General features: G+C 50.1%; 1 protein-coding gene across 1 annotated transcript in view; it reads right to left on the bottom strand.

Moving 5' to 3' along the window:
• Nucleotides 1-23325, bottom strand: part of LOC115648253 (beta-arrestin-1) — a 92926-nt gene that overhangs the window by 48731 nt on the left and 20870 nt on the right. The window contains exon 4 of the mRNA XM_030555567.1: nucleotides 7761-7821. Coding sequence (XP_030411427.1) covers nucleotides 7761-7821 — 61 coding nt within the window. The remainder of the gene's footprint in view (nucleotides 1-7760; nucleotides 7822-23325) is intronic.

Raw genomic sequence — 23325 nt, 5'->3', positions numbered from 1 at the left:
AGGAAAGCCCAGATCCCAAAAGTATTTAGGTGCCCACCTCCTATTGATTCCAGTGGCAGCGAGGTGCCTAAATACCTTGAAGATCTGGACCAAAGTGAATAAAGGGTGGCTCTGGAGTAGAGAAAAGGTTCCTCTCTGACAATGGGCATTAGGAAGCCGGGTGACAACACACGCTTCATAAATGTTGTCTCAAGCCTGCTTTGTGTACAGAGCTTCTGCTCCCCAGCCCGGGGGGAAAGTTACCATTCCACCCACACAACACTGAGAGCGTGAGCACAGGCAGGACGCACTTGGCCCCACGAGAAATCACTAGTTGTGAGAATCGAGTCCCGTTGGCGAACGAACCAACTGAGGCCATCCACCGGACAGCTGCTCTCCTCCAGCAGCAGAGATGAGCCATCTGCACTCGCAGCTTCGGAGAATGTAGGGTTGGGGGGAAAGGTTTGGCCATAGCAGAACAAGAGCCCATCCAGGCCTGGCATCCCTTCTGCAGGCCTGGTCTGAAGGGAGAAAACACTCCTGCTGGCCTCAGTGGGCTTTAGCTCAGGCCCTGGGACAACAGTCCTGTATCTACACCACCGCACAGGTGCAATGCGAAGGTTTTCCTGCTGAGCCCTGCAGCTGAGCCGTTTGTGCCCTCTTCATTTTGACTCTGACTAACTTATAACACCGCCAAATCATCATCCATCAGTCCCAAGGCCAGAGGGACCATTTGATCCTCTCGTCTAACCTCCTGCGGAACACAGGCCAGAGGATTTCACCCACTTACCTCTGCCTTGAGCCCAGTCACTTTGGCTGGACTAAAGCATCTCCCAGAAAGGCAGCCACTCTGGTTCTGAAGGCGTCAAGAGACGGAGAATCCAGCCCTTCCCTTGGGATTTGGTTCCACTGGTTAATCACTGCTAAACAGTCCCACCTGCTCTGCTAGACTAGAGAGCCCTAGAGAAACCAGGACCTATGCAGGTTGTTTGGCTCCTACGATCGTCTCATTAGTACTCTGTAGCAGCAGGTTCCCCGGGTTAATATGCTGCCCCAAACACTGCCTTGTCTCCTCGGTAAATCGGTTGCACCTTCCTTAATTCACTCCTAACAAAGCACTGCTGGGGATGAAGGCGGAGGCAGGACACTAGAGGAGGGCAGAATGGCAGGAGCCTGGGAAGAAACGCGGTGTGAGATGTAGGCAGGACCGATGTGTACCATGCCAGGATGGTGAGGACAAGCAAGCTGGATCGAGAGGAAGGCTTAGGGACACAACTCAGACTTCCCCCCCTCCAGTTCTGGGGTGGATTCACAGCATGAAGGTATCTGCTTGCTGGTTTTGGTTTGGGGAAGGTGGTGGTGTCCTGAGAACATCCCCAGCTGGAGCGTTTGGCCCAGTCCCTCTCTGCGCTTATCATTCCTCCCTCAAAACCTCTCCTGAGCCACACAGCTAGCCAAGCTCGTCTCCTCTGCGCCTTTTCCCGTGAGAGCTGGAATCGCAGAACCAACCAGGGTCACTTGTCAGTATCCCTGGCTGAGCCTTATCTCCACGCAGGGCCCAAGCCTACGAGCCAAAAGTGCAGGGGAGCTTGGGTCACGGCCCTGCACTGGGACTCAGGAGCGCGTTCCCAGCTCTGCCACAAACTCCCTGGGTGAGACCTGAGCAGGCCCCTTCATCGCTCTGTGCCTCAATTTCCCAGCTGTAAACCAGGGATCGGGATCCTTCTTTTCTCCCCCACTTTGTCCATTTTGTCTGCTTAGCTGGTGAGCTCCGTGGGGACAGGGGCTGTCTCTCACTCAGTATCTGAGTGCCCAGCTCAAAGGGGCCCTGATCTCAGCCAGAGCTAGGACTGGTCAAGACATTCCCTTGTACCTTTCTGACTGGGAAACTGGGCTTGGCACCAGCCAGTCCCTGTCACAGGGAGCCCCTGCTTTCTTTCCTAGAGGTCTGGTTTTTTATCAAACGCCCAACCACTGGAGTGTTTTCGGGTTTTCCATGAAAAGTCAATTTTTTCTGCTGAACAGTTTGATGAAAACTGTTCCCGCCCCACCCCCCTTCCCTATTTTCATCAGAAATCTCAGCCATAGGGCTTGCTGCTTCGAGCAGCTTCACCCAGGTGCACTAAACACTTTACTCAGCAGGACTGCAAACTCCTTGGGGCAGGATCACAGCCTGGCATGTCTGTAAAGTCCTATGCATGTTTATGCTGCTGACGGAGGAGGTAACCATGGACACGGCAGGGAATGGCTGATGGCCACCGCCAGGAGATGCTGTGGATACCTCAAGGCTATCAGTCGGGCACTACCCATTCTAGCAAAGTGTTGAAAGGCACATGAATAAAAGCAAACAAACATGTCAATCTGCGAAGCCCCTGTGCTCCAATCCGTGACAGCCATGTGCTGATATTAATTAGTTTGTTGGGGGTAAGGGCAGAGGGAAGCTACATAAAACCAAAGCAGAAGAATTTGTATCAGCAAAAGTTAAATTGGATTAACTTATGTTGGATTCGACGCGTGGATGAGTCAGGTTTACGAATTCCCAGGGAGGAGAAATTAGCAATTTGAAAAGCTTTTTTTTTTCCTAGCTAAAGTAATCAAAGGCAGGACTGTAATTAAATATTTAAAAAGCCACCATGTGCAAGAGGACAGAAAATGGAGATGCATGGCTCTCTGCTACTCTGAGTAATTAACCCGGGGAAGCTAAGTGCATAATAAAAAAAATAATGATAATTAGAAATTGACTCTAGTCCACATTCCCAGGTACTGGTGACGGGACGGGAAGCATCTCCAGACAAACGGTGTAACATGGCTCTGAACGTTACCGTGGAAAGAGCTATGTATATATCCTGAAAATACATGTTTAAGGTCTGTATCGAAGTATTAGTCACTAGCACAGGTGAAAACCCAGGGTTTCCTCCAGAAATGTCTCTCTCTTAGGCGGGGTTTAAAAGAAGCACAGAAAGCACAGTGTTCTTAGTGGATGCCTGTTTAGATACAAAATCAAATGTTAACAGAGATGCAAAGCCCACAGGGAAGGAGCACAAAGAAAAAGGAACGAGCCACGTGAGGTTATCCTGTGTCTGAGCAAAGACAATGAATTTGGGGGGTATTTCTAGAAGGCAAAGAGGACACCCCTTGATCCAGCACCCCGGAAGTAAAGGCATGGTGCGTTTGCATTCATGAAACCAGAGTCTCACCCAGCCTTGGTTGGAAACCCTGAAGAGGACTCTGGAGGAGCAGATGTCTTTCGACAGGAGGGTAACCGGCTAGTGCAAGCAGTTTTTGTTTGAGATGTAACCATTGGTTTCCAGCATCCTCATACACTAGCTCCTGAATCTCCGGTCTTTGAATCCAATGAAGTGGGTATTCACCCACAAAAGCTCATGCTCCAAAACGTCTGTTAGTCTATAAGGTGCCACAGGATCCTTTGCTGGTCTTTGACAATAAACTTATTCTGGTTTTCACTCTGCATCTAGCTCAGGGCTGTGGTGTGGAGCAAAGTGCTAGTCCTGGGTTGAATCTGACAAGCTGGCATGTCTTGTTCCTTTGGGAACAGCCGGCCTGGCAGTCCTGTGAGTGTCCAGTGAGAAGGGGCTGGGCACTGCAGGGAACGCTCCGAGGCCGCGGGCATTGACGTGTGCCATTCGTTGCCTGGTTCAGAGAGGGCGAGGCCTGTGGGGGCCGGTGGTTTCAGGGAGGTGCCTTTGCGCTAAGGGCAGAGAGTGGTGAGAGCGTCACACAAAGGTTTTGCCTGATATTCAGCCACGATCTTCCCTTTCTGAAGCTCAGATGCAGCAACCCACTTAAGCATGTGCCTGACTTTAAGCATGTGCTTTAAGTCCCATTAATTTCAAGCAGGCGTCTAAGTGCTTTGCTGAACCTGGGCCTTAATTTCACCTTCTTAGTTCTGCCTCCAGGTTCCATCCTCCCTCATTCTCCCCTCTTCCTGCTTCAAGTACTTGGACACTTGTGCTTCCCCACCTTAGCGGTCACTTTGCCAGCCTGCACATTTCAGCTCTTTTAATCTGTCCTCCCATGGCCGGGCAGCCACCTGCCAAGCACCCCTTGTGGCCTCGGGTGGCTCTGCAGCAGCCTGCCTCAGTTTCCCCATCACTAGGGTGCTCCGTCTCTCAGGGATTCATGCGGCTCCAGGTCCAGTCCCCATTTGGGGTAATTGAAGTCCGAACAAACAATAAGGTCTTTTGCCCACTTGGGGGCTCCTCTTCCACTTGTCTTCTGGGCTCCTGTAAGTCTTTCTGAAGAGGTGTTTTACTGGCTGTCATCAGACCTTATTAGTCCTGCCCGCTTAAGCTGGAAGGCCACTAATTATGGGACAGGTAAAGCTGGCCCCATTTACCCTTCAAAGGGCCAGTCACCCCATGGCACCGCCTTATAAATGGAGCCCTCCTTTCTTCTGATCCTTTCTGTTGCTCTTCTCTGCACGCCCACCCATTCGGCAACATAGTTCTGCCAACCTGCTACCAAGGTCCAAACACGATATCCCAGGCCCTGCTGCACCTCAGCCACATAGCAAGAGACCACTGCTCTCAGCTCTCTGCCTACTCAGCCCTCAGTCAGGCCAATTCCAAACTGTTGCCTATTATTTCCTTGATGGAAATATTCCCTCAGTGGTCACTCTAGTTCAGACTCTCTGGACCACCCCATCTTGTACCACTATGGGCTGGGTTTTGTACTGCAAAATTCTTATGACAGGGGAATTACAAAATTCTACAGTCAACCTGTGGAACTCCTTGCCAGAGGATATTGTGAAGGCCAAGACACTAACAGAGTTCAAAAAAGAACTAGACAGATTCATTGAGGATAGGTCCGTCAATGGCTATTAGCCAGGATGGGCAGGATGGGTGTCCCTAGACTCTGTTTGCCAGAAGCTGGGACAGAACGACAAGGGATGAATCACTTGATGATGACCTGTTCTGTTCATTCCCTCTGGGGCACCTGACATTGGCCCTGGCAGAAGACAGGACACTGGGCTAGATGGACCTTTGGTCTGACCCAGTGTGGTTGTTATGTTCTTAACTGCCCCCAGGCAGTAACAGGTTTTGGTTACTGCTGAGCTGAGCCGGATCTGCAATCCCAAGCCAGCCACTCCTCCCTGCCTGGCACTTTTACAGGTTCAGTCTCTCCATTGGTGCCTCCCATTCTCAGACAGCCTGACCTGACGCTCAGCGAAGGGAGTGGAAGGGCTCCCAGGGACATCAGTGGGGTTTGGATCAGGCCCAGATGGAGACGAGTGAGAGAGCAGCAGCAGGGGGAACATTTTCAGAAGTGACTACGTGGTCTTTCCAAAGACGTAGGTGCCTAAGTCACTTCTGAAAATGTTATCCAGGGGCATGAGTAGGAAGGCTGGGCTTGTAGCACCGGCTCAGGGGAGACGGGTTCAATCCCCGGCTGTCACAAACTCCCTGTGGGACCTTGGGCAAATCCCTGGATCTCTCTGAGCTCAGTCCCCAAGCTGGGAAATGAGAGGATAACAGGACTGGGGTCTGGTTTGATTTTAAGCTCTTTGGGGCACGAGCTGTCTTATTACATGTGCGTCTAGTCCTTGGCACAATGCGCCTCCAATCTCCAACCTGGGGATTACAGTGGACAAGAAGCTGGATATGAGTCAGCAGTGTGCCCTTGGTGCCAAGAAGGCTAACAGCCTATTGGGCTACATTAGTAGGAGCATTGCCAAAAGATCAAGGGAAGTGAATATTCTCCTCTATTTGGCACTGGTGAGGCCACATCTGGAGTATTGTGTCCAGTTTTGGTCCACCCACTACAGAAGGGATGTGGTCAAATTGGAAGGAATCCAGCAGAGGGCAGCAAAAATGATTAGGGGGTTGGGGCACATGACTTATGAGGAGAGGCTGAGGGAACTGGGCTTATTTAATCTGCAGAAGAGAAGAGTGAGGAAGGATTTGATTGCAGCCTTCAACTACCTGAAGGGAGGTTCCAAAGAGGACGGAGCTCGGCCGGTCTCAGTGGTGGCAGATGACAGAACAAGGAGCAATGGTCTCAAGTTGCAGTGGGAGAGGTTTAGGTTGGATATTTGGAAATACTATTTCACTAGGAGGGAGGTGAAGCACTGGAATGGATTACCTAGGGAAGTGGTGGAATCTCCATCCTTATAGGTTTTTAAGGCCCTGCTTGACGAAGCCCTGGCTGGGACGATTTAGTTGGGAATTGGTCCTGCTTTGAGCAGGGAGTTGGACTAGATACCTCCTGAGGGCCCTTCCAACCCTGATCTTTTCTGATTCTGTGATTCAGCTGGGGCTTCTGGGTGCAACTTCAATACAAATAATAAATAATACGAAGTAAAATCCTGGGAAATGATCTCCCAGTGTAACCCGGGACCTCTGCTGGGAACAGAGCTGGACTAGTTCCCTCTCGACAAATCAGAATCCCGTTGTGTCAAACCCTCCCAGGAGCTCACTTCAGCCCCAGAGGCTGTGTGCTGTGTTGTAATCCCGGTAGTGCGCCGCATGCACGTGAGCTGCACACACGACAAGCCCTCACGGGGATCCTGATAAAAGATAGTCACTGCACCCAAAACCGGACAAGTTGTTTGTTGTTTTCCAAAGGGGACACTAGGCTGCAGGGGATGTACAACCAGAACTCCTCTTATTAAATCAGAAACTGTTTTTGGAATTTCACGCTTGAAACAAAAATAAACCTCCCCCAGAGCTAGTGCAACTGTTATCCTGGCACATGCATAGCCTAGACACACAGAAACCAGCTCATTCCCAACCGAAGGGGAGTTCAAAAGGAAGTGATCTCCAAACCTGGGTGTCTCTGCTTGCTGAATTTGGGTCAGAAGCACACTTTGGCACTGACCAATGGCCCAAACCTGCAGACACCACAGCAATGGGGAGTTTGGCCACTGATTTTGATAAGTGACAGCACGCCTGGTCACTGGGGGCTTGTGTGCAGCTGGTGTCTCCCTGCCTGAGCTGCCACAACAATATAGTCACAGCGGTGGAAACCCAGGCCGCTGATGCACTGAAGCGGGGTCGAAGGGGACATATACGCCATGAGCTGCAGGTCCCTCTTTATGCGGGCACTGCATGTCCACACTAGGGGTCTGCATCATTATGGCTAGAACTAGTCCATAAACCGCAGCCCTGTCTCCTTCCAAACCCCTCTGGAGACCCTCTTGTGAAGCTTCTAGGCAGCTGGGATTGCTCCTATCTACTGTATTGTCCTATCTGGATCTTATTATTTATGGCAATCCAGGTGTTTAATAATAGTACTTAATCGACCTGACACTATGCCTAGCCAGCCTGTGCAAATGCACGTTCTTATTAACCTGATCTGATGCCCGTTCTACCTATACCCACTTGCATCTGGCCTCTACATCATAATGGGAGCTTGCTGAGGCATGAACTGTCTGCCACCATCCTGCCCAATGGGGCCATTATCCTGAGCCCCTGGGTGCTACCGTAACAATACTGCTAGGTCTCAGGAGTGTAGAATCCAGTCATTTAGCAGTTAGAGGAGAGAACATTCTCTCTTCATGCTTAAAATTGGCATTGGAACAAACCCCATTAGCAGCGGAGGGAACATGCTCCTGTGGAAAACCTCTAAATCTGATGTCTAATTGGAATGTACAGCAAACTTGTTATGAAATACAAAGTTCTGGACGTGCTGTACTTGGAGTTAATACAAAGCAAAAGTACCTTCTACCAGCACACAGTGTTTTCTAGTAACATGACGTCTGCCCTGCGAATTCAACCAAGTCCCTGTTACATTGCACTAAACCAAACCGAACGCTGACTTACCAACAGGATCCACAACATCTATGTGGTCGACAAAGTCCCTCTTCCCAAGGTAGACGGTGAGCTGGTAAGAGAAGAGACAAACACAAAGGAATTAGAGGCAGGACAAAGCATCATCGTAATTTCACCTTTCCTCAACACTGCTTGTGTTTAAGAGAGGCCAGAATACAAAGGCAGTGATTGGGCAACAAAATGGCAAATGAAATTTAATGTGGATAAATGTAAAGTAATGCACATTGGAAAAAATAACCCCAACTATACATACAATATGATAGGGGCTAATTTAGCTACAACTAATCAGGAAAAAGATCTTGGAGTCATCATGGATAGTTCTCTGAAGATGTCCACACAGTGTGCAGAGGCAGTCAAAAAAGCAAACAGGATGTTAGGAATCATTAAAAAGGGGATAGAGAATAAGACTGAAAATATATTGTTGCCCTTATATAAATCCATTGCACACCCACATCTCGAATACTACGTACAGATGTGGTCTCCTCATCTCAAAAAAGATATACTGGCACTAGAAAAACTTCAGAGAAGGGCAACTAAAATGATTAGGGGTTTGGAACATGTCCCATATGAGGAGAGATTAAAGATGCTAGGACTCTTCAGCTCGGAAAAGAGGAGACTAAGGGGGGATATGATAGATGTTTATAAAATCATAAGTGATGTGGAGAAAGTGGATAAGGAAAAGTTATTTACTTATTCCCATAATACAAGAACTAGGGATTCATCGTGGATAGTTCTCTGAAAACATCTGCTCAGTGTGCAGCTGCAGTCAAAAAAAAGCTAACAATGTTAGGACTCATTAAGAAAGGGATAAATAATAAGTCAGAAAATATAATGCCACTGTATAAATCCATGGTTCACACACATCTTGAATACTGCATTAGTTCTGGTCACCCCGTCTCCAAAAAGACATAATTAGAAAAGGTGCAAAGACAGGCACACAAAAAGGTGATTAGTGATTAGATTAAATTGGCTGGATTGGCCAAGAATGAGCCATTAAAATCACTGGGTTTGCCAAATTTTCACCACTAGGGTGCTTAAGTAGGACAAATATTAACATTATAAAGAAAATCCTCAGTGCTTTGTGAAGAGGTTGTGACAGTGTATCCCATAAGACTTCATGGGAATATGCTTATGAATGTAGATATGATATAACTGGAATATGTTTTATGTTACATATGCCATGTAACCTGTCTATGTAAAGTTTTGATCTGCTGAATACGTTCATCCTATCTGTATGCATGTATCATTTTTGTACTTGAAGTTAGGAATATTGGCTGTATACTTGCTTGATTTCTAAGTAGCCTTTGTAAAGCATTTGGTCAGGTTCTTGAGACAGGAAAGTGCAAATTAAGTGCTCAATCAAGAAGCACTTAAGGGACAATGGATCTTGGGAGCTCCAATCCAGATAAGAGCAGGTAAGCCATGGCTGCTGCCTGTAAAAACTGAGTCATGCATGGACATGTGACTTGCCCATGTGACTCCAAAACTCTATCTTGGAGCTGGACTTTGCATAGGAGAGAGGAGGGGGTCTCCACCCACAAGAGAAAGTCTATTTAAGCCTCCACCCCCAAGGATACCCAAAAGAAACTGGAACAAAGGACAGTAACTAGAGGGGGTGTGAGTGATTGCTGGACCCAGACTAGGAGAGTAGTCTGTAAAAGGAAGCTTATTGGAACTGGTTAGGTTTTATTTGTATTCAGTTCTCTTAGACTTGCATATTCTATTTTATTTTACTTGGTAATTCACTTTGTTCTGTCTGTTACTACTTGGAACCACTTATATCCTACTTTTTGTATTTAATAAAATCACGTTTTACTTATTAATTAACTCAGAGTATGTATTAATACCTTGGGGGGAGGGCAACAGCTGTGCATATCTCTCTCTCTGTGTTATAGAGGGCAAACAATTTATGAGTTTACCCTGGATAAGCTTTATACAGGGTAAAATGGATTTATTTGGGGTTTGGACCCCATTGGGAGTTGGACATCTGAGTGTTAAACACAAGAACACTTCTGTTAGCTGCTTTCAGTTAAGTCTGCAGCTTTGGGACACGTGGTTCAGACCCTGGGTCTTTGCTGGAGCGGACAGGCGTGTCTGGCTCAGCAAGACAGGGTGCTGGGGTCCCAAGCTGGCAGGGAAAGCAGGGGCAGAAGTAGTCTCAGCACTTCAGTTGGCAGTTCCCAACCCGTGATCCAACCCGTCACAGAGGTAAAGGACCCTACACTGGGGAAGGTCTCTCCCAGTGCTCCTCCTGGTTATTTATTGAATGATTTTCTTTTAATATACAGGATAGCCCCATTAAACATGACAGCTTGTTTACGAGTTCGTGCCTGGGTCTTGTTTCCATTATGGTGCCTGCTTTCGGCTGCTGTGTATATCTGTTCCATGGAACAGTCCCTAAGTGCAGCTGGATAGTCCAGCTCTTGCCTGGTAGGATAGCTAGAAAACTCCATATTCAGTTACTCTCTGCTCAGTCCAATTCCCACCCCCGGATGGTGGATGCTCTCTGGATTAGAGAGCTGTATCTGTTTCCATCACGTTGGGTCTCCTGATCATTTCCTAAAGGGGAAACCTGGGTGTAATACAAACCTGAAACTCAAACTTAATTGGACGAAAGCTTTCCTGATGCTATGGCAACCCACAAATAAGCATCTGTTATGAATCCCCTCCTCCTTCCCCTCCCCACCTCTCCCACCACATGCCTGGTCTGTGCAGGCTGTGAAGCTGCCACAACTCCCAGCTAAGGACTTTGTTCTTTGGCTTATGTTGCAGAGGAAGATTTGTGTAGCTCTGGAGTTCTCAGGGTCAACCTCTGGTGATGGCCAAGATGGCAGTCGTTACATTACCAAGCCTTTGCTGAATGCAGCATAAATATCAGGCAAATCAATATAACATTCTGGGCCTGCACCAAGTTACGTTTTGGGTGCAAGAGATTAAATTTATGGTTTCAAGCAGGAAACATCTGAAAGGCTCTGCGGAGGAGGTGTTGCCTTATATATTAAAAATGTACACACTTGGACTGAGGTGGAGATGGACATAGGAGACGGAAGGGTGGAGAGTCTCTGGGTTAGGCTAAAAGGGGTAAAAAACACAGGTGATGTCGTGCTGGGAGTCTACTACAGGCCACCTAATCAGGCGGAAGAGGTGGATGAGGCTTTTTTCAAACAACTAACAAAATCATCCAAAGCCCAAGATTTGGTGGTGATGGGGGACTTCAACTATCCAGATATATGTTGGGAAAATAACACCGCGGGGCACAGACTATCCAATAAGTTCCTGGACTGCATTGCAGACAACTTTTTATTTCAGAAAGTTGAAAAAGCTACTAGGGGGGAAGCTGTTCTAGACTTGATTTTAACCAATAGGGAGGAACTTGTTGAGAATTTAAAAGTAGAAGGAAGCTTGGGTGAAAGTGATCATGAAATCATAGAATTTGCAATTCTAAGGAAGGGTAGAAAGGAGTACAGCAGAATAGAGACAATGGATTTCAGGAAGGCGGATTTTGGTAAGCTCAGAGAGCTGATAGGCAAGGTCCCATGGGAATTAAGACTGAGGGGAAAAACAACTGAGGAAAGTTGGCAGTTTATCAAAGGGACGCTATTAAGGGCCCAAAAGCAAGTTATTCCGATGGTTAGGAAAGATAGAAAATGTGGCAAAAGACCACCTTGGCTTACCCTTGAGATCTTGCGTGACCTACCAAATAAAAAGGCGTCATATAAAAAATGGAAACTAGGTCAGATCACGAAGGATGAATATAGGCAAATAACACAGGAATGCAGAGGCAAGATTAGAAAAGCAAAGGCACAAAATGAACTCAAACTAGCTATGGGAATAAAGGGAAACAAGAAGACTTTTTATCAATACATTAGAAGCAAGAGGAAGACTAAGGACAGGGTAGGCCCACTGCTCAATGAGGAGGGGGTAACAGTAACGGGAGACTTGGAAATGGCAGAGATGCTTAATGACTTCTTTGTTTCGGTCTTCACTGAGAAGTCTGAAGGAATGTCTAGTATAGTGAATGCTTACGGGAAGAGGGTAGGTTTAGAAGAGAAAATAAGGAAAGAGCAAGTAAAAAATCACTTAGAAAAGTTAGATGCCTGCAAGTTACCAGGGCCTGATGAAATGCATCCTAGAATACTCAAGGAGTTAATAGAGGAGGTATCTGAGCCTCTAGCTATTATTTTTGGGAAATCATGGGAGACAGGGGAGATTCCAGAAGACTGGAAGGGGGCAAATATAGTGCCCATCTATAAAAAGGGAAATAAAAACAACCCAGGAAACTACAGACCAGTTAGTTTAACTTCTGTGCCAGGGAAGATAATGGAGCAGGTAATCAAAGAAATCATCTGCAAACACTTGGAAGGTGGTAAGGTGATAGGGAATAGCCAGCATGGATTTGTAAAGAACAAATCATGTCAAACTAATCTGATAGCGTTCTTTGATAGGATAACGAGCCTTGTAGATAAGGGAGAAGCGGTGGATGTGATATACCTAGACTTTAGTAAGGCATTTGATATAGTTTCGCATGATATTCTTATAGATAAGCTAGGAAAGTACAATTTAGATGGGGCTACTATAAGGTGGGTGCATAACTGGCTGGATAACCGTACTCAGACAGTAGTTGTTAATGGCTCCCAATCCTGCTGGAAAGGTATAACAAGTGGGGTTCCGCAGGGGTCTGTTTTGGGACCGGCTCTGCTCAATATCTTCATCAACGATTTAGATGTTGGCATAGAAAGTACGCTTATTAAGTTTGCGGACGATACCAAACTGGGAGGGATTGCAACTGCTCTGGAAGACAGGGTCAAAATTCAAAATGATCTGGACAAATTGGAGAAATGGTCTGAGGTAAACAGGATGAAGTTCAATAAAGATAAATGCAAAGTGCTCCACTTAGGAAGGAACAATCAGTTTCACACATACAGAATGGGAAGAGACTGTCTAGGAAGGAGTATGGCAGAAAGAGATCTAGGGGTCATAGTGGACCACAAGCTTAATATGAGTGAACAGTGTGATACTGTTGCAAAAAAAGCAAACATGATTCTGGGATGCATTAACAGGTGTGTTGTAAACAAGACACGAGAAGTCATTCTTCCGCTTTACTCTGCGCTGGTTAGGCCTCAACTGGAGTATTGTGTCCAGTTCTGGGCACTGCATTTCAAGAAAGATGTGGAGAAATTGGAGAGGGTCCAGAGAAGAGCAACAAGAATGATTAAAGGTCTTGAGAACATGACCTATGAAGGAAGGCTGAAGGAATTGGGTTTGTTTAGTTTGGAAAAGAGAAGACTGAGAGGGGACCTGATAGCAGTTTTCAGGTATCTAAAAGGGTGTCATCAGGAGGAGGGAGAAAACTTGTTCACCTTGGCCTCCAATGGTAGAACAAGAAGCAATGGACTTAAACTGCAGCAAGGGAGATTTAGGTTGGACATTAGGAAAAAGTTCCTAACTGTCAGGGTAGTTAAACACTGGAATAGATTGCCTAGGGAAGTTGTGGAATCTCCATCGCTGGAGATATTTAAGAGTAGGTTAGATAAATGTCTATCAGGGATGGTCTAGACAGTATTTGGTCCTGCCATGAGGGCAGGGGACTGGACTCGATGACCTCTCGAGGTCCCTTCCAGTCCTAGAGTCTATGAGTCTATGAGTCTATGAGTCCTTCATGCTTTCACCCGAGAACTAGGAAAAACTTGCCCATTTGGGCTGAATGTTGCCTTGATTTGGGATTTATTCGGAGTTTAGCTAGGCAGATATTCTTCTCTCATCAGCTCGCATTCCCAAGGGTAATGATCATCAGCCAATGTATAGGTTTCTAGACAGCAACAAGGTAAAAACAGCTGACTGGGATTGCTGCCAGAATCCAATCAGGTGCATCCAGGAACCCAGTTCAAGTTAATCTGCTTATTTTATATGTGTTAACAAGATTGAGAAAATCCTCTGTTTGGCACAGCTGACTTGGTTAGCTGGGGCATCAGGCTGGATTCCTCATGTCTTTATTTGCCTGTGTTACATAGTTCTTTCCATTACATGCATCTGAGGAAGTGAGTATTCACCCACGAAAGCTCATGCTCCAAAATGTCTGTTAGTCTATAAGGTGCCACAGGATTCCTTGCTGCTTTTACATAGTTCTAGTTCTCCCTGTGGCCGAAGGAATGTCCTGCGGGAAATCAGTTAGACCTATTTGAAGTGTCTGCATGGGTGGAGTCTCTCTGGCTCCATCTCCAAAAGAAACCCGTAAGCAGGGAAAGCAGAAGGGCGAAGATTTGAATCAGTGTAATAGAGCTGTCCAGAGGACCCTCTGAGACGAGTTATGAGATGTACATGCTGCCAACAGATGGTATCCGATAGTTTACAAGGTCGTTTAGATGATCTGCAATAGTGCAGCACAACTTTTTATATATCACATCCATCTGACATGGCTTTAAAATAAGATTTGCAAAGCCCCTAATAAATCCAGTGGTTTATACTTGATTTGTCGGTGTCGGATTTTATCATGGTTTGGCCCCTAAATCCTGCCTGGATGACAATCATGTGCTTAAATGAGAAGTTCTGAAAGCCAAATTCCCCACACAGCGCTGAAGAAAGAAAAATCAGTCACCAGCATTTGTGTCACAGGCTATGGCATCTTTCACCCATTGTCCATCTACATGGGAAGGACTAGGACACAGCAAACAACTAGTAAGCCAGGCACCTAGCAGCGCTCTGATCATGTTGGCTGTGTGCTGTATCACTTGCCCCCAACACTTCATCTGTCACAGGGACCCGAGGGGGAGGAAGCAGCCAAGGTAGGGTTAAAGTGCTGCAGCTCTGAGAGATGGGAGAGGAGCGTTTCTCTAGGAAGGGCTGGGATCCTGTCAGTGCTCACCCTGATCCCCGAGTCCCGCAGGGATGGCCTGATGCTTATGGTGCAAAGGGATGAATATGGAAATCTCCTTTGTGCTTTGGTTTGGTGCCTTCGGACCTGTGCTTCCACTTCTAGCCGCAATGGAAAACGATGCCAAATCACCCTGGCCCGATCTATCGTAGGGTTTCTTAGTGATCCCCGTCACCCTAGTATCTGGGCACTGTCCACGTCACGTGACAGCGTTAGTGATAGCGATGTGCCAAAAGGACTTCACAGAGCCCTTGGCACATCATTAAAACGTCCCCGGGATAGGGCAGAGGTAATCCACCTGTTCTCACAAAATTCCATCCCTGGTAATTGCATTCTGCCCAGCCAGAACTCCCCCATCACCCTACCCTGAACTGTCCTGGGGCATTTCTGTCCCACACAAGCGGCAGGAACTCTAAAAGCAATGTATTATTTCTTTAAAAGTGAATGTTGTTGACTAGTAATTGCTGAAGAGCTGATGTATCACACATTTCTCCCCTCCTTTGTCTAGCTACATTATAAACTCTTTGTTGCAGACTTTCTCTTTTTATGTGTATGCCCACACCTAGCGCCCTGGAGCCCTGATCTTAGTTGGGGTCTCCATGCACTAAATGATTGCAATATTAAATGATGTGGCAGTATATGTGTTAGTGCATGTCAGACGTGGACACATGAATACACGTGTATCTGCGTGTAGGAGTGGATGTCAGTTTCCACAGATTTATTGATATAGGTCTCTGGACAGGTGCATTTCTGTGGCTGTGCTTTATGGATTTGTACTGGGGCTTCAGGAGTGGGCCGTTAATGGACCCATTGTAGCTGTGATAATGTGTGGTCCTAATGGAGGGAGGGGGGATAGAGTGGGGGCGGGGCCTCAGGAAGGGGTGGGGCCTTGGGGCAAGGGGGAGGGGTGTTTGGTTTTTTGCAATTAGAAAGTTGGCAACTCTACCCCGGACAAGCTTGACGAGGCCCCTGCTTCTCATTACCTAGGTTTTCCCTTCCCTGCGTGGCACCCAGACTCCGGGCAGCCAATCGGCAGCAAATGCCCAGCTGCCAATCTCCCTGCTAATGAAGCTAGCGGTGGCTCAGGACCAGCTGGCCACCCGGCTGCTTGCTGTAAACATTTCCCGGGTGCCAGCTCCCCAGATGTGCCCGTGCCAAAGCACTCCGAGATTGCTTGCGTGGCAGGATCCCCCGGGGGAGCCGCTCTCTCACCAGATGGCACAGCTACGCACCAGCCGAGCAGTTACCTGCTGTGCACCACAAGGGATGGACTAAGACACCCAGTGTTGGGCTTAAACCATGAAGCTGCACTAGCCCCTAGGAATGGGGGATGAGAAGGAGCAAAGCCATGGTGCTGTCCCCTGCAGGAAGGGAAGGTGCCGGCACGGCTGTTTCAGCTCTGGGCATGGGATTCCGGGGCCGCAAGGCACCAGGCTGGTGCCGCTGTGCCGTTCTTCTGGCTCCCGTCCTTTGACTCAGCTGCTGGGCCACGTCTGCTCCTCTCCGGGGGGGCAGTTAAACGCTCATTATAATTAATAAAAAACGACTGTGCTGTAACATGCTCCAGCCGGTCGGCAGCAGCACGTGCAGCATTGCAGCTGAACCCATCACTCTTGGGAGAGACCCTGGGGGACTCCACCCATGAAAGCACAGCAGGGACGGGCAGCTTGTCTGGGCAGGGGCTTGTCACAGGTACTTGTCTGCGACTTGCTCTGCACACACGCTAAGCACCTCCATGAACGGAAGTGAGGATAGTAGCGACTAACAGGAAGCATCCAAACCTGAACGGGAAAGGGCTGGCAGGGTGTAGCGCTCAGAGCACTTTGCACAGGGGGGTGAGCAGCATTACTACCCTCATTGTCCCAATGGGGAAACTGAGGCACAGAGCGGTGACGTGACTGGTCCCAACGTCCAAAGGGAGACAGCGACAGAGCGATGAATATAACCGAGACTCCGGACCTGCAGCTGCTCCCTTAACCAGTCTCCTTCCCTGGTGCTACTAGGTGGGGCTGGGAATAGGTCACGGAGCCTTTGCCCTTCCCTGGCTGGAAAGGGCCATAGACACACAGCTCCTGTCCCCACCCAGAAGTCGTCACTCCAGCTCAGGGCGAAGGTCCAGCAGCACAACAGCCTGGTGAGGAACGCACAGAAGCCACTGCTCTCCAGAGCTCTCAATGCAGCATCAGTCGCCAGTGTGTCTACACAGCTAGTCCTGACTCTCCTCCTCCGCCAACCCGGCAGCCTTGACTCCTGCACGCCTCCCTGCTTCTCCCCTGGTCTATTCCAACAAGCGGCGCTGGCCCCCTCCTTTCATCACTCCTCTCTCCAAATCCCTTCACTGCTTCATCCAGCCCCAGCGCCACCCCCTCCAGGCCTCCACCCCTTCCTCCGGCCTTCCCCAGTCAGCCCCAACGCTGCCCCCTCCAGGTCTCCACCCCTTCCTTCGGCCTTACCCAGTCAGCCCCAACGCTGCCCCCTCCAGGTCTCTGCCCCCTCCTCCAGCCTTCCCCAGCCAACCCCCAACACCGCCCCCTCCAGGCCTCCGCCCCTTCCTCCGGCCTTCCCCAGTCAGCCCCAATGCCGACCCCTCCAGGTCTCTGCCCCCTCCTCCAGCCTTCCCCAGCCAGCCTCAACACCGCCCCCTCCAGGCCTCTGCCCTTCCCCAACCAGCCTCAACACCGCCCCCTCCAGGCCTCTGCCCCTTCCTCCAGCCTTCCCCATTGTGACGAACAGGGAATGTTCTTAATGTTTGCTCTGAATACTGTGTTGGTGCCTCAGTGTCCCCTATGCAGTTCTTAAGTATCTAGGTGGTGGAATAAGGGTGTGTGATTGCTGCAGAGGAAGGGGCCAGTGCACCTAAATGCCTGGCGCTCTGTCTCCTAGCAACTGATGGCCTGGGTCCCTCCTCTGCAAAGGTGCCAGCTGAAGGTGTTGGAGACAAAGGGATCAGGTGACCTCCTGGCCCGGGAAAGGAACTGAGGAGAGGAGGAGGGGCTGGAGCGGGTTTGGGAGTCTGGAGTTGGCTGGGGACAAGGAGTGAAGTGCAGACGTGAGGATCTGCCTCGCTGGGCCCCAGAATGGACCCAGCCGAGGGGTCCGGTTCTCTGTACCTACAAGCTCTGTTTTAGACCCTGTTCCTGTCATCGAACAAACCTCTGTTTTACTGGCTGGCTGAGAGTCACGTCTGACTGCAAAGTGGGGGTGCAGGACCCTGTGGCTTCCCCAGGACCCCGCTGGGGTGGGCTCGCTGTGGGAAGCACCCGGAGGGGCAGAGGATGCTGAATGCTCCAAGGAGAGACCCAGGAGGTGAAGCCGTATGAGCTTCTTGCCCTGAACAAGTCTGCTCCAAGGGAGAGGAGGCTCCCCAGAGTCCTGACTGGCTTGTGGGGAGCTGTTCCAGAGCATCGCCTGGGGACTCCGTGACACCCATCCAGCCCCAACACCACGCCCTCCAGGCCCCTGCCCCCTCCTCCGTCCCTGCTACCCCGTCCCTTCTCCTGCTCTCACCCCCATGCCTGCCCCTGGTGCCTGGAATTTCATCCCGCACTAAAGCCACCCCCGCACCTACAGTCAACTCCCTCCCCTCCAAGCTCAAGTCTTCCCAACAGAGACCCCCGCCCAGGACAGCGCCCGCTTAGCCCTCTGGCCCCGGCCCTAGGACCACGCTGCCCCAGGGATACTGGGCAGTGAGCCTGACAGCGGGTCAGTCCAGGGGCCAGCCCAGGGCTCTGTGGGGGAGAGGCTGTGTGCGTGGTTCATGCAGCAGGGGGTTAATCCAAACAGCCCCAGAAGGGTATCAGCGGTGAGGACAATGAGATTGAAAAGACGCCAGGGAAGCAGCCTGGCCTGGGCACATATGGTCTCCTGGCTAGTTCCATTTCCCTTCAGAGCCCTGGAGGCGCGTGGGCTCACGTGTCAGCCACACTTGGAAGAGAGGGTTGTAGAAACACATGCGATCATTAGCAGCCCATAAAACGAGCCGTGTGGCTGTGACGGGAGGTGCCAGAAGGCCTGTGCCCAGCTCCGCTGTACAGAATGAGGTCACCTATGCACGGTCCCAGCACACAATCCACCGGCTCTCCGCTCTGCAGGGAGAGGAAACAGGAAGGGCATCCTACTGGCATGCAGAGTCAGAGGCAGGGCTGATGAGCTGAGGCACGGCACAGGCCTGTGTGCCTGGCAAGGGCTGGATGACTAAAGCCCAGTGGATTGCGAGTTTAAGATTGTGGAAGCACTGAGAACCCAGGCGGGAGCCCTGGCCCTGCTGTGGTAGGTGCTGCTCACACACGTCCTGGCCCCACAGAACTGACTGTCTCCATGTCAGACAAACCAGGAAGGCAGCAGTAAAACCATGAGTAGGTACTGCTGGGATTCAAACTCCCCCCTGCAGACGCTGCAACTCTCACTGGGAGGGAGGCACCTAAATACCACTGAGGGTCTGCGCTGTTTTCTTTTGGTGCCTCAGTTTCCCATTAGTAAAATGAAGATAAAGGTCCCTTTCTTGCAGCCCCTGTCATTTTGCCTGTTTCAGGTGGGGGCAGGCTCTTGCTACGTGTCTGCTAACCACCTTGAGCAAGGGAGCTCTGATTCCGTTAGGGACTCTAGAAATGCAAAGAAATGACCCAGACACAGTGAACGGGCAGCATCAGCGGTGTGCAAGTTCTGGCGGTGCTGTGTTCAACTTCCACCAAGGGTTTGATTCTGTCACCCAGCACCAGAGCATCTGGGCACCTTCCCCGTAAAATCAGCAGCAATAACAAAGAGCCTAGTGTCCTTCCAGGAGTCTCCGGCATCTGCCATGCCTCAGTTTCGCCCTGTAACACAATGTGGGAGGGGCAAGGGAGACGGTGAAGCAAGCCTGCTCAGGTTAATGAGCAGCAGCATCCACGTGTCCCCTGCTTAGCCATGCAGGGGCCGACAAGCCCATGTTAGGACGGATTCTGGAGAGGATTCAGGAGAGCTGAGTTCTACTCCCAGCTCCCAGTCTCTGCCCGACCGCGTGATTCTGGACAAGTCACTTCACCTCTGTTCACCTTCATGTTGTCGTCTGTCTTGCCTCTATAGATTGTAAGCTCCTCTGGGCAGGGTCTCCCACTCTGTGTATGTACAGAGCCTAGCACATAGGGCCCAGATTGCGGCATGGGCCCCTGTCAGCTACCGTAAAATCGAGAACAGGAGAACAGGCTTCATCTGGCAGTTCCTGGATGTTCCCAGGCAGGGTCAGTGTGGAATCACTGTCAGAAGAGCCTGGAACATGGCCCCAGGGCTCTTCACAGACCTCAGCACGGGTCTCAGGTAGGTGACAGTTTGGGTCATGTCCTAGTTTACCTGGACAGGCTGGCTGCTGACCTGACTCCAAAAGGCTCAGCTCGCCCTCCTGTTTCCAGAGCCATCTGCGCTCCCCAACATCATCTCCCCCCCAGTGGGAAAGGAGCAGAGAGGTGCACCATGCATGCCCCGGGGAACTGATGCACAAGGTTCCCGCTGCACTGCAGACGCTGCCACGATGAGTCACGCCGTCACTTCATGAGCTGTTGAAATTCAGATCAGGCTTCCTGCGGCTCACAGGACCAGCCTGCTCTGCTCTGCTCTGCTCCCTGGATAAGTGGAAGCAGGCAGAAGGGAGAGAGACAAGCTGTTCATCTGGAGACAAGAGAAGGGAGGAAGAAAACAGAGCTGGTTTCAATTCTAATGGCCTCCTGGCAGAACTGTGTTAACTGGGGAATTGCTTTAATTACAGGTGCTGCCACCAGCTCGCTTTGCATAAAGAGATCACTGGCCTGCACTCAGAACTGGATTCAGGCTCTTCCTTAGCACACGGCTCTGCATGAGAGAAGAGGCTGATGTTCGCTGCCAGCATGGCTCCAATTAAAGCTGTGCCCTCAAGCGGCCTTCTGCTAGTCTCTGAGCTGCACTTTATCCCCGGCTGCATTTTGCTGTCGGCAGCAGGTAGCCAGCTGCCTGGCCCTGGCGGGATGGAGCATCTCCACCGGCTGCCTTGGGACCCATTGTTCTGCACTAGCAACAGCAGCCGGGAGATCTGCAGAGGCTGACAGCCAGTTCCCAGTAGAGTCCAGCTTCACTCACGTGTTTGCCCGGAGGGATCCAGCTAGGCCTCAGCCGTGCAGAGAGCACACAGAGTGCCATGCTCTTCTCTCGGCTGGAGTGGCCAAGCTGAGAGCTGTGTCTGGTGCCCAGCTGGCAAGGACTATAGAACAAACTCCACGCTGGTGGGCAAGCCCGAGAGATGGCAGTGCCCCAGAGCTGCCCCACTGCCGGTTCTGTGGGTCAAGCGACATTATTCGGAGAGAGAATTATGGCCCCGATTTAAGGAAGTTTCTAGGAGTCTTTCCACTGACTTCAGTGGGCATTGTATCCCTGGTTCAACAGCCACCCGTGGAAAGGATATCCTTCCCTGTTCAGGTCGTAGGTCTCCATCCAACCCTGCTAAACGCTATCAGGTTTTTCTGTAAGGGCAGACGTAGTGCGGCTTTATGCTAACGGCAAGTGGTCTCCACTGTGTCTTTGAGCACTGCTGATCCAGCTGATGTCCACTGGGGGTGCTGCAGCTACACGGCCTCATTCTCTCCCACCTGGAACTCTGCGTGGCAGGATGTGGGGTAGATGAGTGGATGGGGGATACATTTCCCAGGAGACGGACAGCTGAGATTCAGCGTTACCGTTATGTGCATGATAGTAGCACCTTGATCAAGAGCACTGTACATACCCAGCAAGAGATGGTCTCTGCCTTACAGACCCGGCAGAGGAAGGATCCGTCAGTATCCCCATTTCACAGATGGGAAATGGCCCCAGAAAGATTGAGTGACTTGCTGGAACTGATTCCAGCCTAACTCCTGAGCCACAAGCTGGCTCAGGCCCAGCTCTCATGCGGGAAGGGGACCTTGAGCCGTTCGGAATTGACCCGTGATGGGAGGAGAAGCAGCGGAATAAGCTCTGATTTGGACACACCTGGTTTTCCCTCAGTAGGAGGCAACAACTAGTGACCGAGCCCCGCAGACCGCCTGGGGCTACATCTATACTTAAGGAGGCCCAGTTGCAAAGTGGACATTCCTCCCAGTGAGGGGAGGAGGTCTCTGTAGTTACTCCACTGCCCCAAGTGGTAGCCAGGCTAACAGAAGAACTCGCCTGCCGACCTAGCGCTGCCGACACTGGGGTCACAGGTCGCTTAATGACATTACACACACGTCCCCGCAGCCAGGGCGACATCCCATGGCATGGCCTTCTGAGCATATAGATTCTCATAGACTCATAGACTCTAGGACTGGAAGGGACCTTGAGAGGTCATCGAGTCCAGTCCTCTGCCCTCATGGCTGGACCAAATACTGTCTAGACCATCCCTAATAGACATTTATCTAACCTACTCTTAAATATCTCCAGAGATGGAGATTCCACAACTTCCCTAGGCAATCTATTCCAGTGTTTAACTACCCTGACAGTTAGGAACTTTTTCCTAATGTCCAACCTAAATCTCCCTTGCTGCAGTTTAAGCCCATTGCTTCTTGTTCTATCATTGGAGGCTAAGGTGAACAAGTTTTCTCCTTCCTCCTGATGACACCCTTTTAGATACCTGAAAACTGCTATCATGTCCCCTCTCAGTCTTCTCTTTTCCAAACTAAACAAACCCAATTCCTTCAGCCTTCCTTCATAGGTCATGTTCTCAAGACCTTTAATCATTCTTGTTGCTCTTCTCTGGACCCTCTCCAATTTCTCCACATCTTTCTTGAAATGCGGTGCCCAGAACTGGACACAATACTCCAGCTGAGGCCTAACCAGTGCAGAGTAAAGCGGAAGAATGACTTCTCGTGTCTTGTTTACAACACACCTGTTAATGCATCCCAGAATCACGTTTGCTTTTTTTGTAACAGTATCACACTGTTGATCAAAAGCCAACAGGAGCAGCTTACAGACCCACCTCATACCCCCAGCTCTTCACTCTCAAAGCCACCGCAGCAGTGGGCAAGTATCATCAGTCCCATTGTACAGCTGGGGAAACTGAGTCACTTGGCCAAGGTCCCAGAGTGTGATCAGGGGCAGAACGGAGATCTCCCAGTATGACACCCTACCCACAAGCCCAGGCTGCCTTTCTAAGCACTCCCATTCCTGCTTTAGCTGAGAAAATACCAACGTTCTGACTCAGCAGGTCAGAGGTTCATAAAAAGGCTAAAAGCTGGCTCCATCTGCAGCCAACCCCGAGGTATCTAGGCCCCGAGATGCACCTAATTCTCCCCATGTAGCCCCCCTAAAACATTTGTTCCTGTCTGCAGCAGTGTCCACATATGGGACATTCTGCAGCAAAGTGCCCACTAAATCGCTCGGTTAAGTCTGTCTTTGAGCCTTGCAGCATCCTTGTTTCCAAGGTGTACAGCTGGCGTGTCGGGTGAGCGCATGCTCCCTGCAGTTGGAAGGGACCTCAGGAAATCATCTAGTCCAACCTCCTGCTCAAAGCAGGCCCAATCCCCAGACTCCTAAATGGCCCTCTCAAGGATTGAGCTCATAACCCTGGTTTAACAGGCCAATGCTCACACCACTGAGTTACCCCCCCTCAAATCTCAGGTGAGATCAGGGCCCCATGGTGCTAAGCACTGGGCCTACACATGGTAAGGTAATGTCAACTCTTCAGGGGGAGGGAGTAGCTAAATAAACAAGATGGTGCAGGGGAAACTG

This window comes from Gopherus evgoodei, chromosome 1 (genome assembly GCF_007399415.2).
Source record: "Gopherus evgoodei ecotype Sinaloan lineage chromosome 1, rGopEvg1_v1.p, whole genome shotgun sequence".
NCBI classification, from domain to species: Eukaryota; Metazoa; Chordata; order Testudines; family Testudinidae; genus Gopherus; species Gopherus evgoodei.
This window is presented reverse-complemented; position numbering and strand designations above follow the sequence as displayed.